At 40.6% G+C, this 14786-nt stretch overlaps 2 protein-coding genes across 2 annotated transcripts; both read right to left on the reverse strand.

Annotated features, from left to right (window-relative positions):
- Positions 1-973: 973 nt before the first annotated feature.
- LOC139962423 (tubulin alpha-1 chain-like) lies at positions 974-5918 on the reverse strand. The gene is made up of 3 exons (XM_071962357.1): positions 5757-5918; positions 3843-4065; positions 974-3200 (listed from the first exon to the last, which is right to left on the reverse strand). The coding sequence occupies exons 1-3, from the start codon at positions 5757-5759 to the stop codon at positions 2068-2070; spliced, it is 1359 nt and encodes a 452-aa protein (XP_071818458.1). The 5' UTR covers positions 5760-5918; the 3' UTR covers positions 974-2067.
- A 2564-nt stretch (positions 5919-8482) lies between these two features.
- LOC139962425 (tubulin alpha-1 chain-like) lies at positions 8483-14567 on the reverse strand. Its single transcript, XM_071962359.1, has 3 exons — positions 14408-14567; positions 12139-12361; positions 8483-11051 (listed from the first exon to the last, which is right to left on the reverse strand). The coding sequence occupies exons 1-3, from the start codon at positions 14408-14410 to the stop codon at positions 9922-9924; spliced, it is 1356 nt and encodes a 451-aa protein (XP_071818460.1). The 5' UTR covers positions 14411-14567; the 3' UTR covers positions 8483-9921.
- Positions 14568-14786: the final 219 nt, after the last annotated feature.

A 14786-nucleotide genomic window follows, 5' to 3' on the forward strand; every position in this document is an offset into this window, starting at 1 on the left:
CTTTGGGTCATTGAAGCCAACTCCCATACAGAGGGTATGGGGTCTACCCCCCCCCCAACACACCCCAGAAATAAAAAAATATATAACGCCATATTATGTAATGTGAGGCATATTTAGACCATAAATTATTACTATATCAATAGCTCTAAACGTCAGGATGTGGTTATAAATGATTTGTGTGATAATGAAAAAAAAGGGTGAAGTAAAGAGAGATAATATGGGAATGGGGCGGGGAGGGACCTGAATGTATTGGAATCAGTGATCCGCGCGTGAGCGGACAACGGAGAGACATGATCTTTACGCTGCATGCGGTAACGATGTTAATACAGTATATGTCTACATCACCTGCACCACCCCCCCCCCCCCCCTTCAACCCATCCCCCTCTTTCGGCTCACTTTCGTGTGGACTGGCTATACACGCATATCGTATAACTGCCGTGTCATTATGTTCACAGGGGTAATTGGGCAAAAATGTAAATTTGTGACTCATATAGTGAAAGAGCCCGCTCCTCCTTTCGGCGCCCTCCCCCTGCCCCTCCTCCTCCCCTCCCTCACACACCTTTTTCCTTTCTTTTCCGTCTTTCAAGCAGGCGAAAGTAAATGCAGTTTTTGTTACCTTCATTGTATTATTTCGATCGAATTTGATTACGTATTTCTCTGATAAACAAAAGAAAGGAATGAAAGGGCAAGGTATACGGGGAATTAGAAGCCTATAGTCTACCATTAGGTTTGACCTCAGTTCGTGTATTTGTGGTCCATAACTGCTCGATAACTTTGCACCTTATTACGAACCATCTTTAAATAATTTGAACACACATGCTATAGACAATTATAGTTTCTTCTTTAAGGTATTCTCGTCTTAGGTCAAAGTTGTCCGGTAGATTGATTGAGCTGTATAAATGCCTAAGAAACCAAACTAGTTGGCGTAAAACAAGCAATATTTGTATAAAGGTCAAACTCTACAGGATGTCAGTCATTTTGCAGTTATGTTTATTAATGAGTCAAACGTAGAGGATTTGACAAACAGCCTCAGATAAAAACAGAATAATTCCAGCTCTCTGTAGTCTATTACGTAGCAACATATAACATTGATAAGCCTATATGTAATAATTGTGTAAGTACTATAATGATGGAAATGTTCCACAATAAAGGTGGATTTAGTTCATTGGTATGCATAAGAATGTTACGTCCGACAAAAATTTCGTAAAAAAATATAAAACTGCAACGCAATAATGGAACAAAAATTTGGTAGTTAGATTAAGACAAAAGGTTCCCAACTGTGGAAAACTTAAACAAACAAACAAAAACAAAAAATATAAAATGGATCCCTTTTTTGCAAAAGACTGTCGTATTATGCTGATACTTTGTAGCGATTCATAACGACACTTGTTAACCATAGGCTCATGGTTTATCCCGCCAATAAAAAAAATACGACGAACATTTTGCAGACATGAAATCTTGTTTCTGTTTCTGTTGAATCACGCCACAGCACATGGTTCGTTTTCAAGGAGACCGCAAAGAATTTTTCTAAATAGAGGGAGTGTTTAATCTCGGTTGAGTTGTTATACAGCTCCCATTAGCCAAAGTTGCTACAAACTTTCTACTTAGATAGCTACATATACCATACATCAAATGAAAGGCTCTTTGCCGACCTTTTGAAGCAAAACTTTCTACTTTTTTTTGTAAATTACAAGAAAACTGAGAACACTACGGAAAGCATTTTTTTCTGACTACTTGTTTTGTCTTCTAATAATAATAATTATACTACGCTAATGCACTATCACTAATCTACGTTTATGAACAAGGAATGTCTAACTTTAATCCATCATCATCTTTTGCTACATGGAGAGCAACGTAAGAAATTTGATCTTTCTTCAAGGATTACAGTAACTGAAGGAAGCAGTCGGCAAATGGAAGGCAGGATTTTATTTTGCCAAGTATATAGTTTACTGGCATAGCACATCAAAAAGCATCACAGAAATTAATGCAAGGAAGTTTTCAAAAAAGTTATAAACGGGATCGAATTCAATACGAAAGCAGTTGTAATTGGTTTATCGTCGCTGCTCATTAATATTCATCACCTTCTTCCTCTCCACCTTCACCATCATTGGAGTCGACTCCAACCTCTTCATAATCCTTCTCCAGAGCAGCAAGATCCTCACGAGCCTCAGAGAACTCTCCTTCCTCCATACCCTCACCCACATACCAGTGGACAAAAGCACGCTTGGCGTACATCAGATCAAACTTATGATCAAGACGAGCCCAGGCCTCAGCAATGGCGGTGGTGTTGCTCAACATACAGACTGCACGCTGGACCTTGGCGAGGTCACCACCTGGTACCACTGTTGGTGGTTGGTAGTTGATACCGACCTTGAAACCAGTTGGGCACCAGTCAACAAACTGGATGGTACGTTTGGTCTTTATGGTAGCTACTGCCTGGTTGACATCCTTGGGTACAACATCACCACGGTAAAGGAGGCAGCAGGCCATGTATTTTCCATGACGGGGATCACACTTCACCATCTGGTTGGCAGGCTCAAAGCAAGCATTGGTGATCTCAGCAACAGTAAGCTGTTCATGGTAGGCCTTCTCTGCAGAGATGACAGGGGCGTAGGTAGCCAGAGGGAAATGAATACGAGGGTAGGGTACCAGGTTAGTCTGGAACTCAGTGAGATCGACATTGAGGGCACCATCAAACCTCAGGGATGCAGTGATGGAGGAAACAATCTGACCAATCAAACGATTCAGGTTGGTGTAGGTTGGTCTTTCAATGTCCAAGTTACGACGACAGATGTCATAGATAGCCTCGTTGTCTACCATGAAGGCACAGTCAGAGTGCTCCAGGGTAGTATGGGTGGTCAAGATGGAATTGTATGGCTCCACCACAGCAGTGGAAACCTGTGGGGCTGGATAGATGGCAAACTCCAGCTTGGATTTCTTACCGTAGTCGACAGACAGACGTTCCATTAGGAGGGAGGAGAAACCAGATCCAGTACCACCACCAAAGCTGTGGAAGATGAGGAACCCTTGAAGACCTGTGCACTGGTCTGCAAGCTTCCTTAGTCTGTCTAAAACTATGTCAATAAGACCTTTGCCGACAGTGTAGTGTCCTCTTGCGTAATTGTTGGCGGCGTCCTCCTTACCGGTGATGAGTTGTTCAGGATGGAATAGTTGTTTATAAGTACCACGTCGAACTTCATCTGCAACAGGAAAACCGTAAAGTTTGAGATCACATGAAAATGTGACAGCTAACGTATAAGAGAGTTAGTTACAAACAGTGGGAATATTCAGGCCTGCATGCGGAAAATAGCATTTTACCCTCTTAAAAGCTGACACAGTCCAACTTCACTTGTCTATGTATTTGTTTTCAACTCACTTAACTCCACATAATGTGTGAAACTTACTTCTCCCAAGTGATGACTGCACCACATTACTTTCGGTGACAACTTTCTTGCAAACGTGGGGGAGGGTGTGAGGGATAATGAATAATATACGTCGACGTCACAGATAACATTTAATTACTTTCCAGAAACCCATAAAGCTCCATTTGACTTTCATTGCATTGTAAAGCAAATCATGGCAGGTTTCCTTCACAGAGGTGTCACTGCGGACGAGAAATCCTTTCCTCCTATGAGTTCCATTTTTAACTGTTGTATACCCTCTACACAATGTTATGTATACATCTCTGTGTTTTCCCTTCTTTGAAACCACCCTACCCCTCCTCCCCACACGTACACACATGAAATACAGCTACCCTCCCCACCCCCCACCGTATATCCCTCCCACTTCACAACAATGGTGACGCCGACCACTTTCCCAGTTTCATCTATATTTATACTAACCAACAACAGTTGGTTCCAGATCCACAAAGACTGCCCTGGGGACGTGTTTGCCAGCTCCAGTCTCACTAAAGAAGGTGCTGAAGGAGTCATCACCACCTCCAATGGTTTTATCACTGGGCATCTGACCATCAGGCTGGATACCGTGCTCCAGACAGTAGAGCTCCCAGCATGCATTGCCCATCTGGACTCCAGCCTGCCCAACGTGAACTGAGATACACTCACGCTGTGAAAGAAAAAAAGAGTAACTGAGCGAAATGAACAATTAAATGCGAACTAGTAGAGTAGTACTTTAGTACGGTCTCTTAATAAATACGGCGTATATTTGCTCGACAGCATATCCGACCGTTCATAATCATGGCATTGCATAGTGATAAATTTTAAATCTCATTACTTAAGTACTTTAATTTTGTAGGAAATCGGTCTGCTAATCATAAGTTCATAACGTGTGCTTATCAAAACCAGAATAATCTTCGCTTTGTGTCGGGGATGAGTAAAGGTATGAACCTCACTACATGCTGAGTATCTCGAATAAGCTGTATACAAGGCTGTAAGTATGGAAACTTGAAAACAAGAATGATAGGGTTACTGATCTGCTGCGCGCATGCGCTTGTAACTGAGATGTCGGGTGAGGTAGGGTGGTAAACTCTAAGAGTCCGTGGTAACGATATATATGTGACATAGTACGCACATGGAATATGAGACAAAACTAACATTTTAGTATCGTTTGGCATCATTTCTTAACTTTAGCAGACCTGGTTATATGTTGGGAAGCGAGGGATGGAAGCAGTAAGCGACATGGGGAGAACTTAGTTAGATACGGTGCGTGAATTATGCCCTAGGTAATGAGTTTACATATACAAGTTTTCATGGAGTGTTAGCTCAGTGGTTAACGCCGGTGCCTTTCAAGCATAAGGTCCCCGGTTCGAGTCACTCCCAGATTAATGTATGTCGTCCAGTTGCAGAGTTGTTGACAATTAACAATTCATAATCATGGACGTTAAATATGAATGTAAGAGACTGACTTCGGTCAGCTTGCGGCCTTGATAAGCCAATGAGGCTTCTTCGCGAGTTCCTGCTTGCAGGAGGATCTAATATACATACATACAAGTGGTCGTATAAAATCTGATGTTATAATGCATAACCACACAGCAATAATATATTTAATTTATGCAAGTCTTCCGCTTTAGAATGTCAACGAGTTCATTTCGAGTGAAGACAAACATTGTGTGACCCACTCCCCATTTCCGCAAAGGAAAAGAGAAAAGCAAATGAGAAGGAATAGATGAAACTGTATAGTCTAGTTGGTATGTTTTTATAATAAAACGGAGAGTACAAAACATCAGAACAACCCCTGATAGTTAAGTTCACAGTTTTTCTCATTTTGAGCGGGAGGTGAGGGGGAGGGGAATGCCACTGGAAGCGGATTATAAATATCACGTGTTACACGTGGATGAGGTGTGGTTTTGGCGCACGCCTGTACATTCTCATTATGCAATGTGCCGTATATAACAAAGATATACCTCGCCAGTCTCCACCGTTTACAGTAGTTTTACAATCTTTTGCCAAGAAATCGATATGGTCAGTTATTTAAAACTATAGCCTATATGGACCTTACAGCTATTTTCTTGTAATAGGAATATGTTTAGATTAATTAAATATGATGGAAGAATCCAGTAGGTATAGCCTACGATTTAAACTCATCATATGCCCCTATATAGAGTATATACGGTATAACACAGACTACGTGAAACTCATCTACATCTGATAACCCCCGACACTGATGCGTGTGCACATGTAGTTGCAGGGCGTTGCCTCTTCTCCCTGAACTAACGTCATCATCATCTAATCTTGCCAGGTTCCTACAAACATTTATTTTTTTATTTTTATAGTTCAAACGTATCAAGATGTACTTACCATTTTGTTTCTGTGTTTTGATCCTAAGACTATATAGAAAAGAAAGGAATTTCTTCGCTAAACGTACAGTAGTTTTCCTGACGCTTCTTCGAAGACGAGGCACAGAAAAAATAATGACATGAAATTAAATCGCGCTCGGATTTATAAAGCCGTCTGTCTTTCTCGGTGTCATTGGAGGAGATTTCTTTGTGGCGCGACAAAGAAATACGGCATCGTCCAATCAGCGTTTCCGTAAGGGGAAACATTAAACGTCAAACCATGAGTCATATCTTCCTGATTATGCGGTTTCGTATTGGCAAGTTATTAAGTAGCAGCAACAAACCGTATTGCATATTGTTCAACTGTGAGTCATTGACGTGTTTTGAGTTGGCGGATTAGATGCATATTGGCACTGTATTATTAAACTCGCACAGGTCCTGTGTGATGGAAATAGAAGTTATAACAGATGGATGTATATAGATAGGCCTACATGAGTATAAACTAATTAACATTTAGCCAACTGAAGACTGTTGGTCCTCTGAAGTGCCGGAACTAGAAAAAAACGCCTAGAGAGATATAAGCAGATATTCAGAAAGCAATCCTCAATTTTGTTGTCCGCGTATAGCATATAGATTGTATAATTTCTTTGCGAATTTCAAGTATAATTTTATTATACGTATTTCTTTATTCACGCGAACAGGGATTGGGACCAGGAGAATGGGGGGGGGGGGGGGGAGCGGGTGGCAGTGATGGGTGGCATAAAGATAGAAGAAATATCTTATTGGTATATAAATAGCAGAAAGAATTCACTCTATTTCTTATATAGGCACACAGCATGATATTAACAAAGGTCTGCAGTCACAGGGCAGAGTTAATTTAGCACAAGGGGTAATGAGTCCTACATCAGTGATCTTGGGAGTTTCACAGAACATTAATGGATCTTAAGTATCATCTAATAATGTAGGTACAGCTAAACCTCTTGTTTTGTGGCGAATTTTGTTCGTAGTTCTTTCTTGTTCAACCGTCAATGTCACTGTCGACCTAGATTATATTTGAAATCGGATTTTAACAACTTTAACACAAGACACATTACCGTTGTCGTCGCTAGACCTTTGGAAGTGAGCGGGGCAAAATGTCGGAGACCATGCGGGAGGGTGGGGGGGGGCACAGAAAACGGGTAATACAAGTCATGTCGGCGTAGAATTCAATAGCCCACCACAGTGCTCCATAGCTTCAAACCAGCAGAATTTTGGCGGAGTACGCAAATATATATACAGTAGAAGTAAATCATATTTGTGTATTTTCCAGCCTGCTTTTTGTATGATGACAAATTTCATTTGAGAGAGGGTAGGAGTTGAGGCGTACGCCCATTGGCCAAGTATTAAATAAACAACAAATTAAAGAACGTAACCACCTCCCTAATACATACCTTTCTTATACCAATAACGTTTATGCCGAGTAACACATAGCATCTCAATCAGTGGCGAAGGAAGGTTTTTTTTGAGTGGGGGGGGCTGAAGACTGATGACCGGCCTGGGGGAGGGGTCTAAGGGGAGGGGGTGTCCCCCTCCCCTTTGGGTTTTTTTTTTGCACTTCCAGGTGGCCTCAGATGCAATTTGGTGCAATATAGCACACTTCAACCCACCCACTCCATTTTGTATATAATTTTGCATTTTCACCTGAACGTAGATGCAATTTGGTGCTCCAAATGAGATTTTTTCCTCATTTGGAAATGAAAAAGGGGTTTTCTGACTTGCGAAGCGGGGGGCGGAATGATACTTCCGCCCCTCCATATTTTTCACGGGGGCGGACGCCCCAGCCCCCCGGTTCCTACGCCCTTGGTTGTAAGCATGTTAGCTTTTGTTGTTGTTTTTACTTTGGCAAGTCCCCCCAATCGCCTTTCATTCCTCCCCCCCCCCCCTCCCTCGAAGTCCTGGTCTTTCTGTAAATAAAATCCTTTCTTTTCGGTAAATCGATAAAGTCTTTATTGTTGTTCTTCAGTATAAGTTATCCTCTCGAAAGTCGTGATTCAGGATTCCTTACAACTGAAAGAGCTGCTACACCGTGAAACATTATTAAAAATGTACTAATATCTTTATGACTTAACACAATAAGAAATAAAGGCATTGAGGGAGGGGAGGTACAAGGCCAGTTCTGGAATACTCTAAAGAATATTTTCAATATTACTAAAACGCTGTAACAATTCATTACAAATTACCTACATAACTGAGACGTTGAAACTTAAAGTTTCATATAGTCTCTGTACATTTAAGTTCCAGAGGCTAGCTGCGTAGCCAACATATTCTGAGACTGTCGCCGCTCTCACAAGCGCCCTCACTTTGTAGGTACCTACACTATGACCATACTGTAGGTGTACTGGTGTATTGTCCGCTCGAAAAATATCACCATGAACAGAAAAGTTCTTCCTAATAGTGCAAGCACTCCAGGGGCACAATACTGCGTATTTGCAGGAAATTCCAGTTTTAGTTTATAACTGTTCCCTGAAAAATTCCGAGAGCTTTGCATCGCCTCCCATTTCCCTCTACGACTCTCTTCCAGGACAGGAATTAATTCTTTGCACAGTCTCTATTCTACCTTTCGCATGGGAGGGGTAGGAAGGGTGGGTTGTGAGGGGGGGGGTTACTTCTCCTCTAGTAAAAGTAGCATGAAAAGAAAGGAACGTGTAGTGGAAATTTTGTTGCAAACAAAAGAAACTCGTAAAATAAGGAAATGAAATAACATTAATGTCTTCTGTGGCTAGACCATTTTATTTCTGACAAGAACTGAGTATTTGATAACGGTTTATTAGTAGTGACGTCATGCAATAAGTGTAGCTATTTAATTAGGGTACGGCAGCAATATATGAAGCAGAGTTGTCAGTTTGGTCATTACAATCACATTAGGCCTGTTACACTCCAAATGGGCGATCATTTTTTTTAACTGCGCAAATAAACTTCGAGTACAGTCGATGTGGTGATACGAGAAAAATCTGTCTCTTGGAAAAACACTGGCAAACCCTGTGTAAGCAACTATCTCTCCATGAGGTGATCCACGTACAATTACATTGTCATGATTAAGTGAAAACGAGCTGTACCTTCACAAATTCACAAGAATAGTTTATAATACCAGTAATTATTATGCTTCATTTACAAGCTGGAAGATTTCTATGGCAAGAATAAAATCATGTGTAAGAAAAAGACCCAACTATTGGGCACTGTAAAAGACTAGAAGGCATTGTAAGGCTTAACAGGACTTTTTAGACATATATATATACCAGATATACTAAACTACCTTATTAAATAGATACTTCATGACATGAATGAGTAAGGCTGATTGAGTTATTATATTATCATAAAATAGACACGATATGTACCGTCAGTTTTTGTTATAATTTTGTACAAAACAGATTGCTAAATCCCCTTGTGGTATGAACACCGTTTACCAATAAAAAAAAATGTAAGGAAGCCTTTAGAGGAAACGCCTCATGACCTATTTATAGCAATAACTCAGAAGATTCCTTAATTTCTTTTCTTAGTACTGCTGACCTAGCAAATCTGCGCTAAGACTATTTTAAGCACTTTAGGAGAATATATAAAGTGTAGTGCAATGTGCATATGTCTGCAAGTGAGAATGTCTGTAGATGAAAAGAAGTATCTGCAAAGGCATAAGATAACATGATCAAAAAATAAGGAAAGTCAGCTCTCCGATCTAATATAGATATATGAGTTGTCCTTACTTAAAACTGTAATACTGGTCATGATTCTACTCCCGACAAGGGGGCAAGTACATTACAACCGTGCAAGCTTAAAAGAATCAAGATCATGAAGAATCAATTCCAAATTCCTTTGTGCTTTCATAGCATATTTCAGAACCTTTAAACCTTTTTACACTGCCACTGTGGAACGACAAATACACAAATGGGGTGAGATAAATTTCTTCCAGTGATCAGAGTGGTGTGGAACTGTCTCCATTGACATTTCTATGGGAAATATTGCATAAGAAATAGATTTGATGACAATTGCACAACATATAAGTAGCAACTAGTTCATGAAATGAGATGTTAGTGAAGTGAATATTTTATTAAAGTATGTGGCGATTTGCAATCAAGTCTTGCTTATCTTTGAACTGTACATGGGTTTGTTTCAATTGGGCATGTTCAAATGGTCAGCCTTCAGAACAAATCATATTAATATTCGTCATCCTCTTCTTCGTCTTCTGCATCTTCTGAATCCATGCCAACCTCTTCGTAATCCTTCTCCAGAGCGGCAAGATCCTCACGAGCCTCAGAGAACTCTCCTTCTTCCATACCCTCACCCACATACCAGTGGACAAATGCACGCTTGGCGTACATCAGATCAAACTTATGATCAAGACGAGCCCAGGCCTCAGCAATGGCGGTGGTGTTGCTCAACATACAGACTGCACGTTGGACCTTGGCGAGGTCGCCACCTGGTACCACGGTTGGTGGTTGGTAGTTGATGCCGACCTTGAAACCAGTTGGGCACCAGTCAACAAACTGGATGGTACGTTTGGTCTTGATGGTAGCAACGGCCGCGTTGACATCCTTGGGTACGACATCACCACGGAATAGCAGGCAACAGGCCATGTACTTGCCATGACGGGGATCACACTTCACCATCTGATTGGCGGGCTCAAAGCAAGCATTGGTGATCTCAGCAACAGTAAGCTGTTCATGGTAGGCCTTCTCTGCAGAGATGACAGGGGCGTAGGTGGCCATAGGGAAATGAATACGAGGGTATGGTACCAGGTTAGTCTGGAACTCAGTGAGATCCACATTGAGGGCACCATCAAACCTCAGAGATGCAGTGATGGAGGAAACAATCTGACCAATCAAACGGTTCAGGTTGGTGTAGGTTGGTCTATCAATGTCCATGTTACGACGACAGATGTCATAGATAGCCTCATTGTCTACCATGAAGGCACAGTCAGAGTGCTCCAGGGTAGTATGGGTGGTCAGGATGGAATTGTATGGCTCCACAACAGCAGTGGAGACCTGTGGGGCAGGATAGATGGCAAACTCCAGCTTGGACTTCTTACCGTAGTCGACAGACAGACGCTCCATGAGGAGGGAGGAGAAACCAGATCCAGTACCACCACCAAAGCTGTGGAAGATGAGGAACCCTTGAAGACCGGTACACTGGTCAGCCAACTTCCTAATTCGATCAAGAGTTTGATCGATTTGCTCCTTTCCAACTGTGTAATGACCCCTGGCATAGTTATTTGCAGCATCCTCTTTGCCTGATACAAGTTGTTCAGGGTGGAAGAGTTGCCTGTATGTTCCAGTCCTTATCTCATCTAGAAAGTTATAAACAAAACACGATATCAACATACATCAAGGACTGCAACAAATGTATTGAAATGCAAAAGCAGAAATTTCTAAGCATAATTTATTTTATATATTTGGGAATTTAGGTTTGATAGTCTTACCATGAACAAAAACACTTACCATGTACAACCAGAATGCAAAAATGCATTGTGGTTTCGATGATGTAACATGAGCAGTTTTCTTCATGAATCTGAAGTAATGTATAGTGAGGGTGTACATGTTTACAAGGGTTCACGATTTGACGTCTGATGACCCCAAATGACCTTTGCCCTCCACCAAAAACGATAAGATTCTTTTACACAATGTGGTACTCCTACACACCAAATATGAGGTCTGCCCATGACTCCCTTCTTGAGAAATCGTGTTTACGAGGTTTCCATGACTTGACCCCTGGTGACCCCAAATGACCTTTGAACTCCCCCAAAAACAATAGGCGTCTTGTACTTAATGTGGTTCTTCTACTCACCACATATGAAGTTGGTCTGACCTTCCCTTTTTGAGATATTGTGTTTACAAAGTTTTCAAAATTTGACTTCTGGTGACCCCAAATGACCTTTGACCTCCACCAAAAACAAAAAGGCGTCTTGTACTTAATGTGGTTCTTCTACACACCACATATGAAGTTGGTCTGACCTTCCCTTCTTGAGATATCATGTTTACAAGCTGGGCGTCACAAACACACACGTATTCACACAAACACACACACACATACGCCATCATGAATGCAAAGGTTACGATTATCATCCAAACCAAAAACACTCAACACTCAAACACTCAATTACCCTCCTTACAAATGACTCAAGATGATTTGAATTAATTACAGTAGAACTGTGAAACTATACACTCATCCATTCCATTGAGAAGTCATCACTTTAGATGCCAAAACTGGAATAGCTTCAAGTCTGCAAAGACACTGATATGGAAGTTCTGACCCAAGTTGTTTGAAGAAGGTACACCATTGAGTGGGTAATTTTGGTAAATTATATCTTCTGTCAAAAACTGAGCATGAATAAAATAATGGTGACCTCCATTCAGACAAATCTCCACATAGCTTACCCACAACAGATGGTTCCAGGTCGATGAAAACAGCCCGTGGAACATGTTTGCCAGATCCAGTCTCGCTAAAGAAGGTGTTGAAGGAGTCATCACCGCCTCCAATGGTTTTATCACTGGGCATCTGACCATCAGGCTGGATACCGTGCTCTAGACAGTAGAGCTCCCAGCATGCATTGCCCATCTGGACTCCGGCTTGCCCGACATGAACTGAGATACATTCACGCTGAAATACGTATGACGAGAGATTATCAAAATACTAGACTGAAGAGTAAGGGGTGTGCGTTAGGTAAGGTTATCAAAATATTAGACTGAAGAGTAAGGGGTGTGCGTTAGGACTAATAGGCTTAGAATACAGCCAGTTATTAAGGAATACTGGGACATTGGCTTGTGTTGCTAGAACTTCACACCAACATAACTCTCCCTGGGTCCATCCTCCATCACCTTCCAGAAAAACAGTATCCAAGTTTTACAATGTTATGGATTATCCATGTCAAAGGAGATAACATAAGTGGTGTGGACGTTATATGGCCATTTGTTGTTGGGTCTCAACCATGAATAAAACATACTGTAGAGGTATATTATAGATTGGAGAAATGCAGTTGTAGACTTGTGAAATTTGAGTTGTAGGTAAGTACTATGTATTTTACAGGGTAACTTATCAATGTTATGAGCATTTATTATGTTCTTTTAATGGAATTTCAACAGTAACTTGACAGTCTCACTAGTGTTGCTCTGTGATTTAGTTAGCTTTCAACTAAATGATTGTATCAAAAGTTGTGTCAGGTTTTCACAAAACAAGCAACAAAAACTGTTCCTAACACTACACTTGAAGCCTTAAAAGGAAATGGAACTTATGTTAGCTTATATCACGTCATGAATAGGAACTGAGCATGTCACATCTTTCACCAGTTGGATCCTTGCATTCATTTTAATGGGTGTGAAGACTCGCGCAAACAGAAACGTCTAATACCGGTAATCTGACCTAGTTTCGAATGAGGTGTAACAGAAGTGTTAGACACCACCATCGATCCCAGAAAATACACACACAGCTTGCTACCGTCGGTAATTAGACACTAGTGTACAGTCAGTACATACCGCTGCGGTCAATACCCACAGCACAGTATACAAACGATACAGCGATGGACATCTCAGGTCCAGCTCAAGATAACAATTAAGGTATCATGTTTCATTACTGTCTGCATTTTGTAGGGACACGAACAAAACGTTTCTTGCAAGCAACAGAAAGTTAACTTTTCCAGATGGCTGCAAACGGTTTGGGGCGAGTCTTCAATGCCTTAAGTGTAACTCAGATATGTGGAGTGTCGTTCTTATATAATATGAGAAAAACACCTGACTATTGTAATAGTGTAAAAATCTCTTACTTACATTAACTCATTAACTATAATAAGTTAGGAATGTGTAAATGTCTTTCTCAAAATAATTTCAGAGTGACAAAACAACTTTGGTGCTGTAAAATACCCAAATAAATTAATTGCAAAATCCGACCAGTTAATGAATGTACATGGTCCTGGGAACTACGATAGACAATTGACGCAAGTGCCTCATAATCACCGATTCACATAGTATTACAATAATATTGTGGCATAATATTATCTTAAAAACATCCACAATGTTGTATGCTATAGTATTACTTGGTACAGTATATTATGATAACAATTATATTTTATTTTTATTTTACAGTACAATGGTATTGTATGCTAGCATGTGAATCGGCTGTGAGATACATAGTTGTTTCCCTATTTCAGGCCTAGCCTACTTTAGTTTCATGGGCGGTCTGTATTTAATATGCGGAAGCTGGCTGATAACAGCCCCCTGATCATGCTAGCCTATGTTAGACAGTCCTTCGCGGGAGCCAGTTATTAATGCAACGTTACACTTTTATATGGGAGAAAACTTATTTGAATGTCTTGTGTTCCGAATTAGACATGATCCGATATTCCTGTGTTAAACAAACATGTAGCCAACACACAATATGTATATATGCTTCGGTACACAATATGTACGACATACTTATACACTTCTTTGTGTAAACGTTACACGTTATATACACGTCGCGCGCATTTAAACAGACCACACTGTATCACCACCGCTACTGCGTCACAACGTGCATTCAAGGTGTTTTGTCACAACTGAAAACGTTTTGACCGACTATACAACGTGCAAATGCAATATTTCTTGTGGCCTTTTATTTCTGATAAAGTCAAAATATTCTTCTTTTGTGAATTCTTGTAAATCCATGCCTACTTACCATATTGAAATTCTTCTTTTAAGCGAATCGTTGGGAATGATATAGTTAAAAAAAAACTGAGTCAAATTTCCAGTGACTTCGATGATGTTGAAGGTTAGAAAATTTGAAATCGAATATGATCTCTACGGCCGAGGTGGAATTAATTTATAGGTCGTCATTACGCTAGCTGTGATTGGTCAACTTCGACGTTCGTCAATTGGGCGCTGTCTGGGGGTCTCATAGAGGGTAAATCATATAGAATGCTTCAATTCTTCTTTATAATGGTAGCATAGTTAGAAGACAATTGGATCACAAATAATATATTGTTTTTTTTAAAGGTCTCAAAAAGATGAACTTTGTATTTTGTTTTTAAAACTGCTACAAACGTTTTCGTTAATAG

The sequence above is a fragment of the Apostichopus japonicus genome, chromosome 21 (genome assembly GCF_037975245.1).
Source record: "Apostichopus japonicus isolate 1M-3 chromosome 21, ASM3797524v1, whole genome shotgun sequence".
NCBI lineage: Eukaryota > Metazoa > Echinodermata > Holothuroidea > Aspidochirotida > Stichopodidae > Apostichopus > Apostichopus japonicus.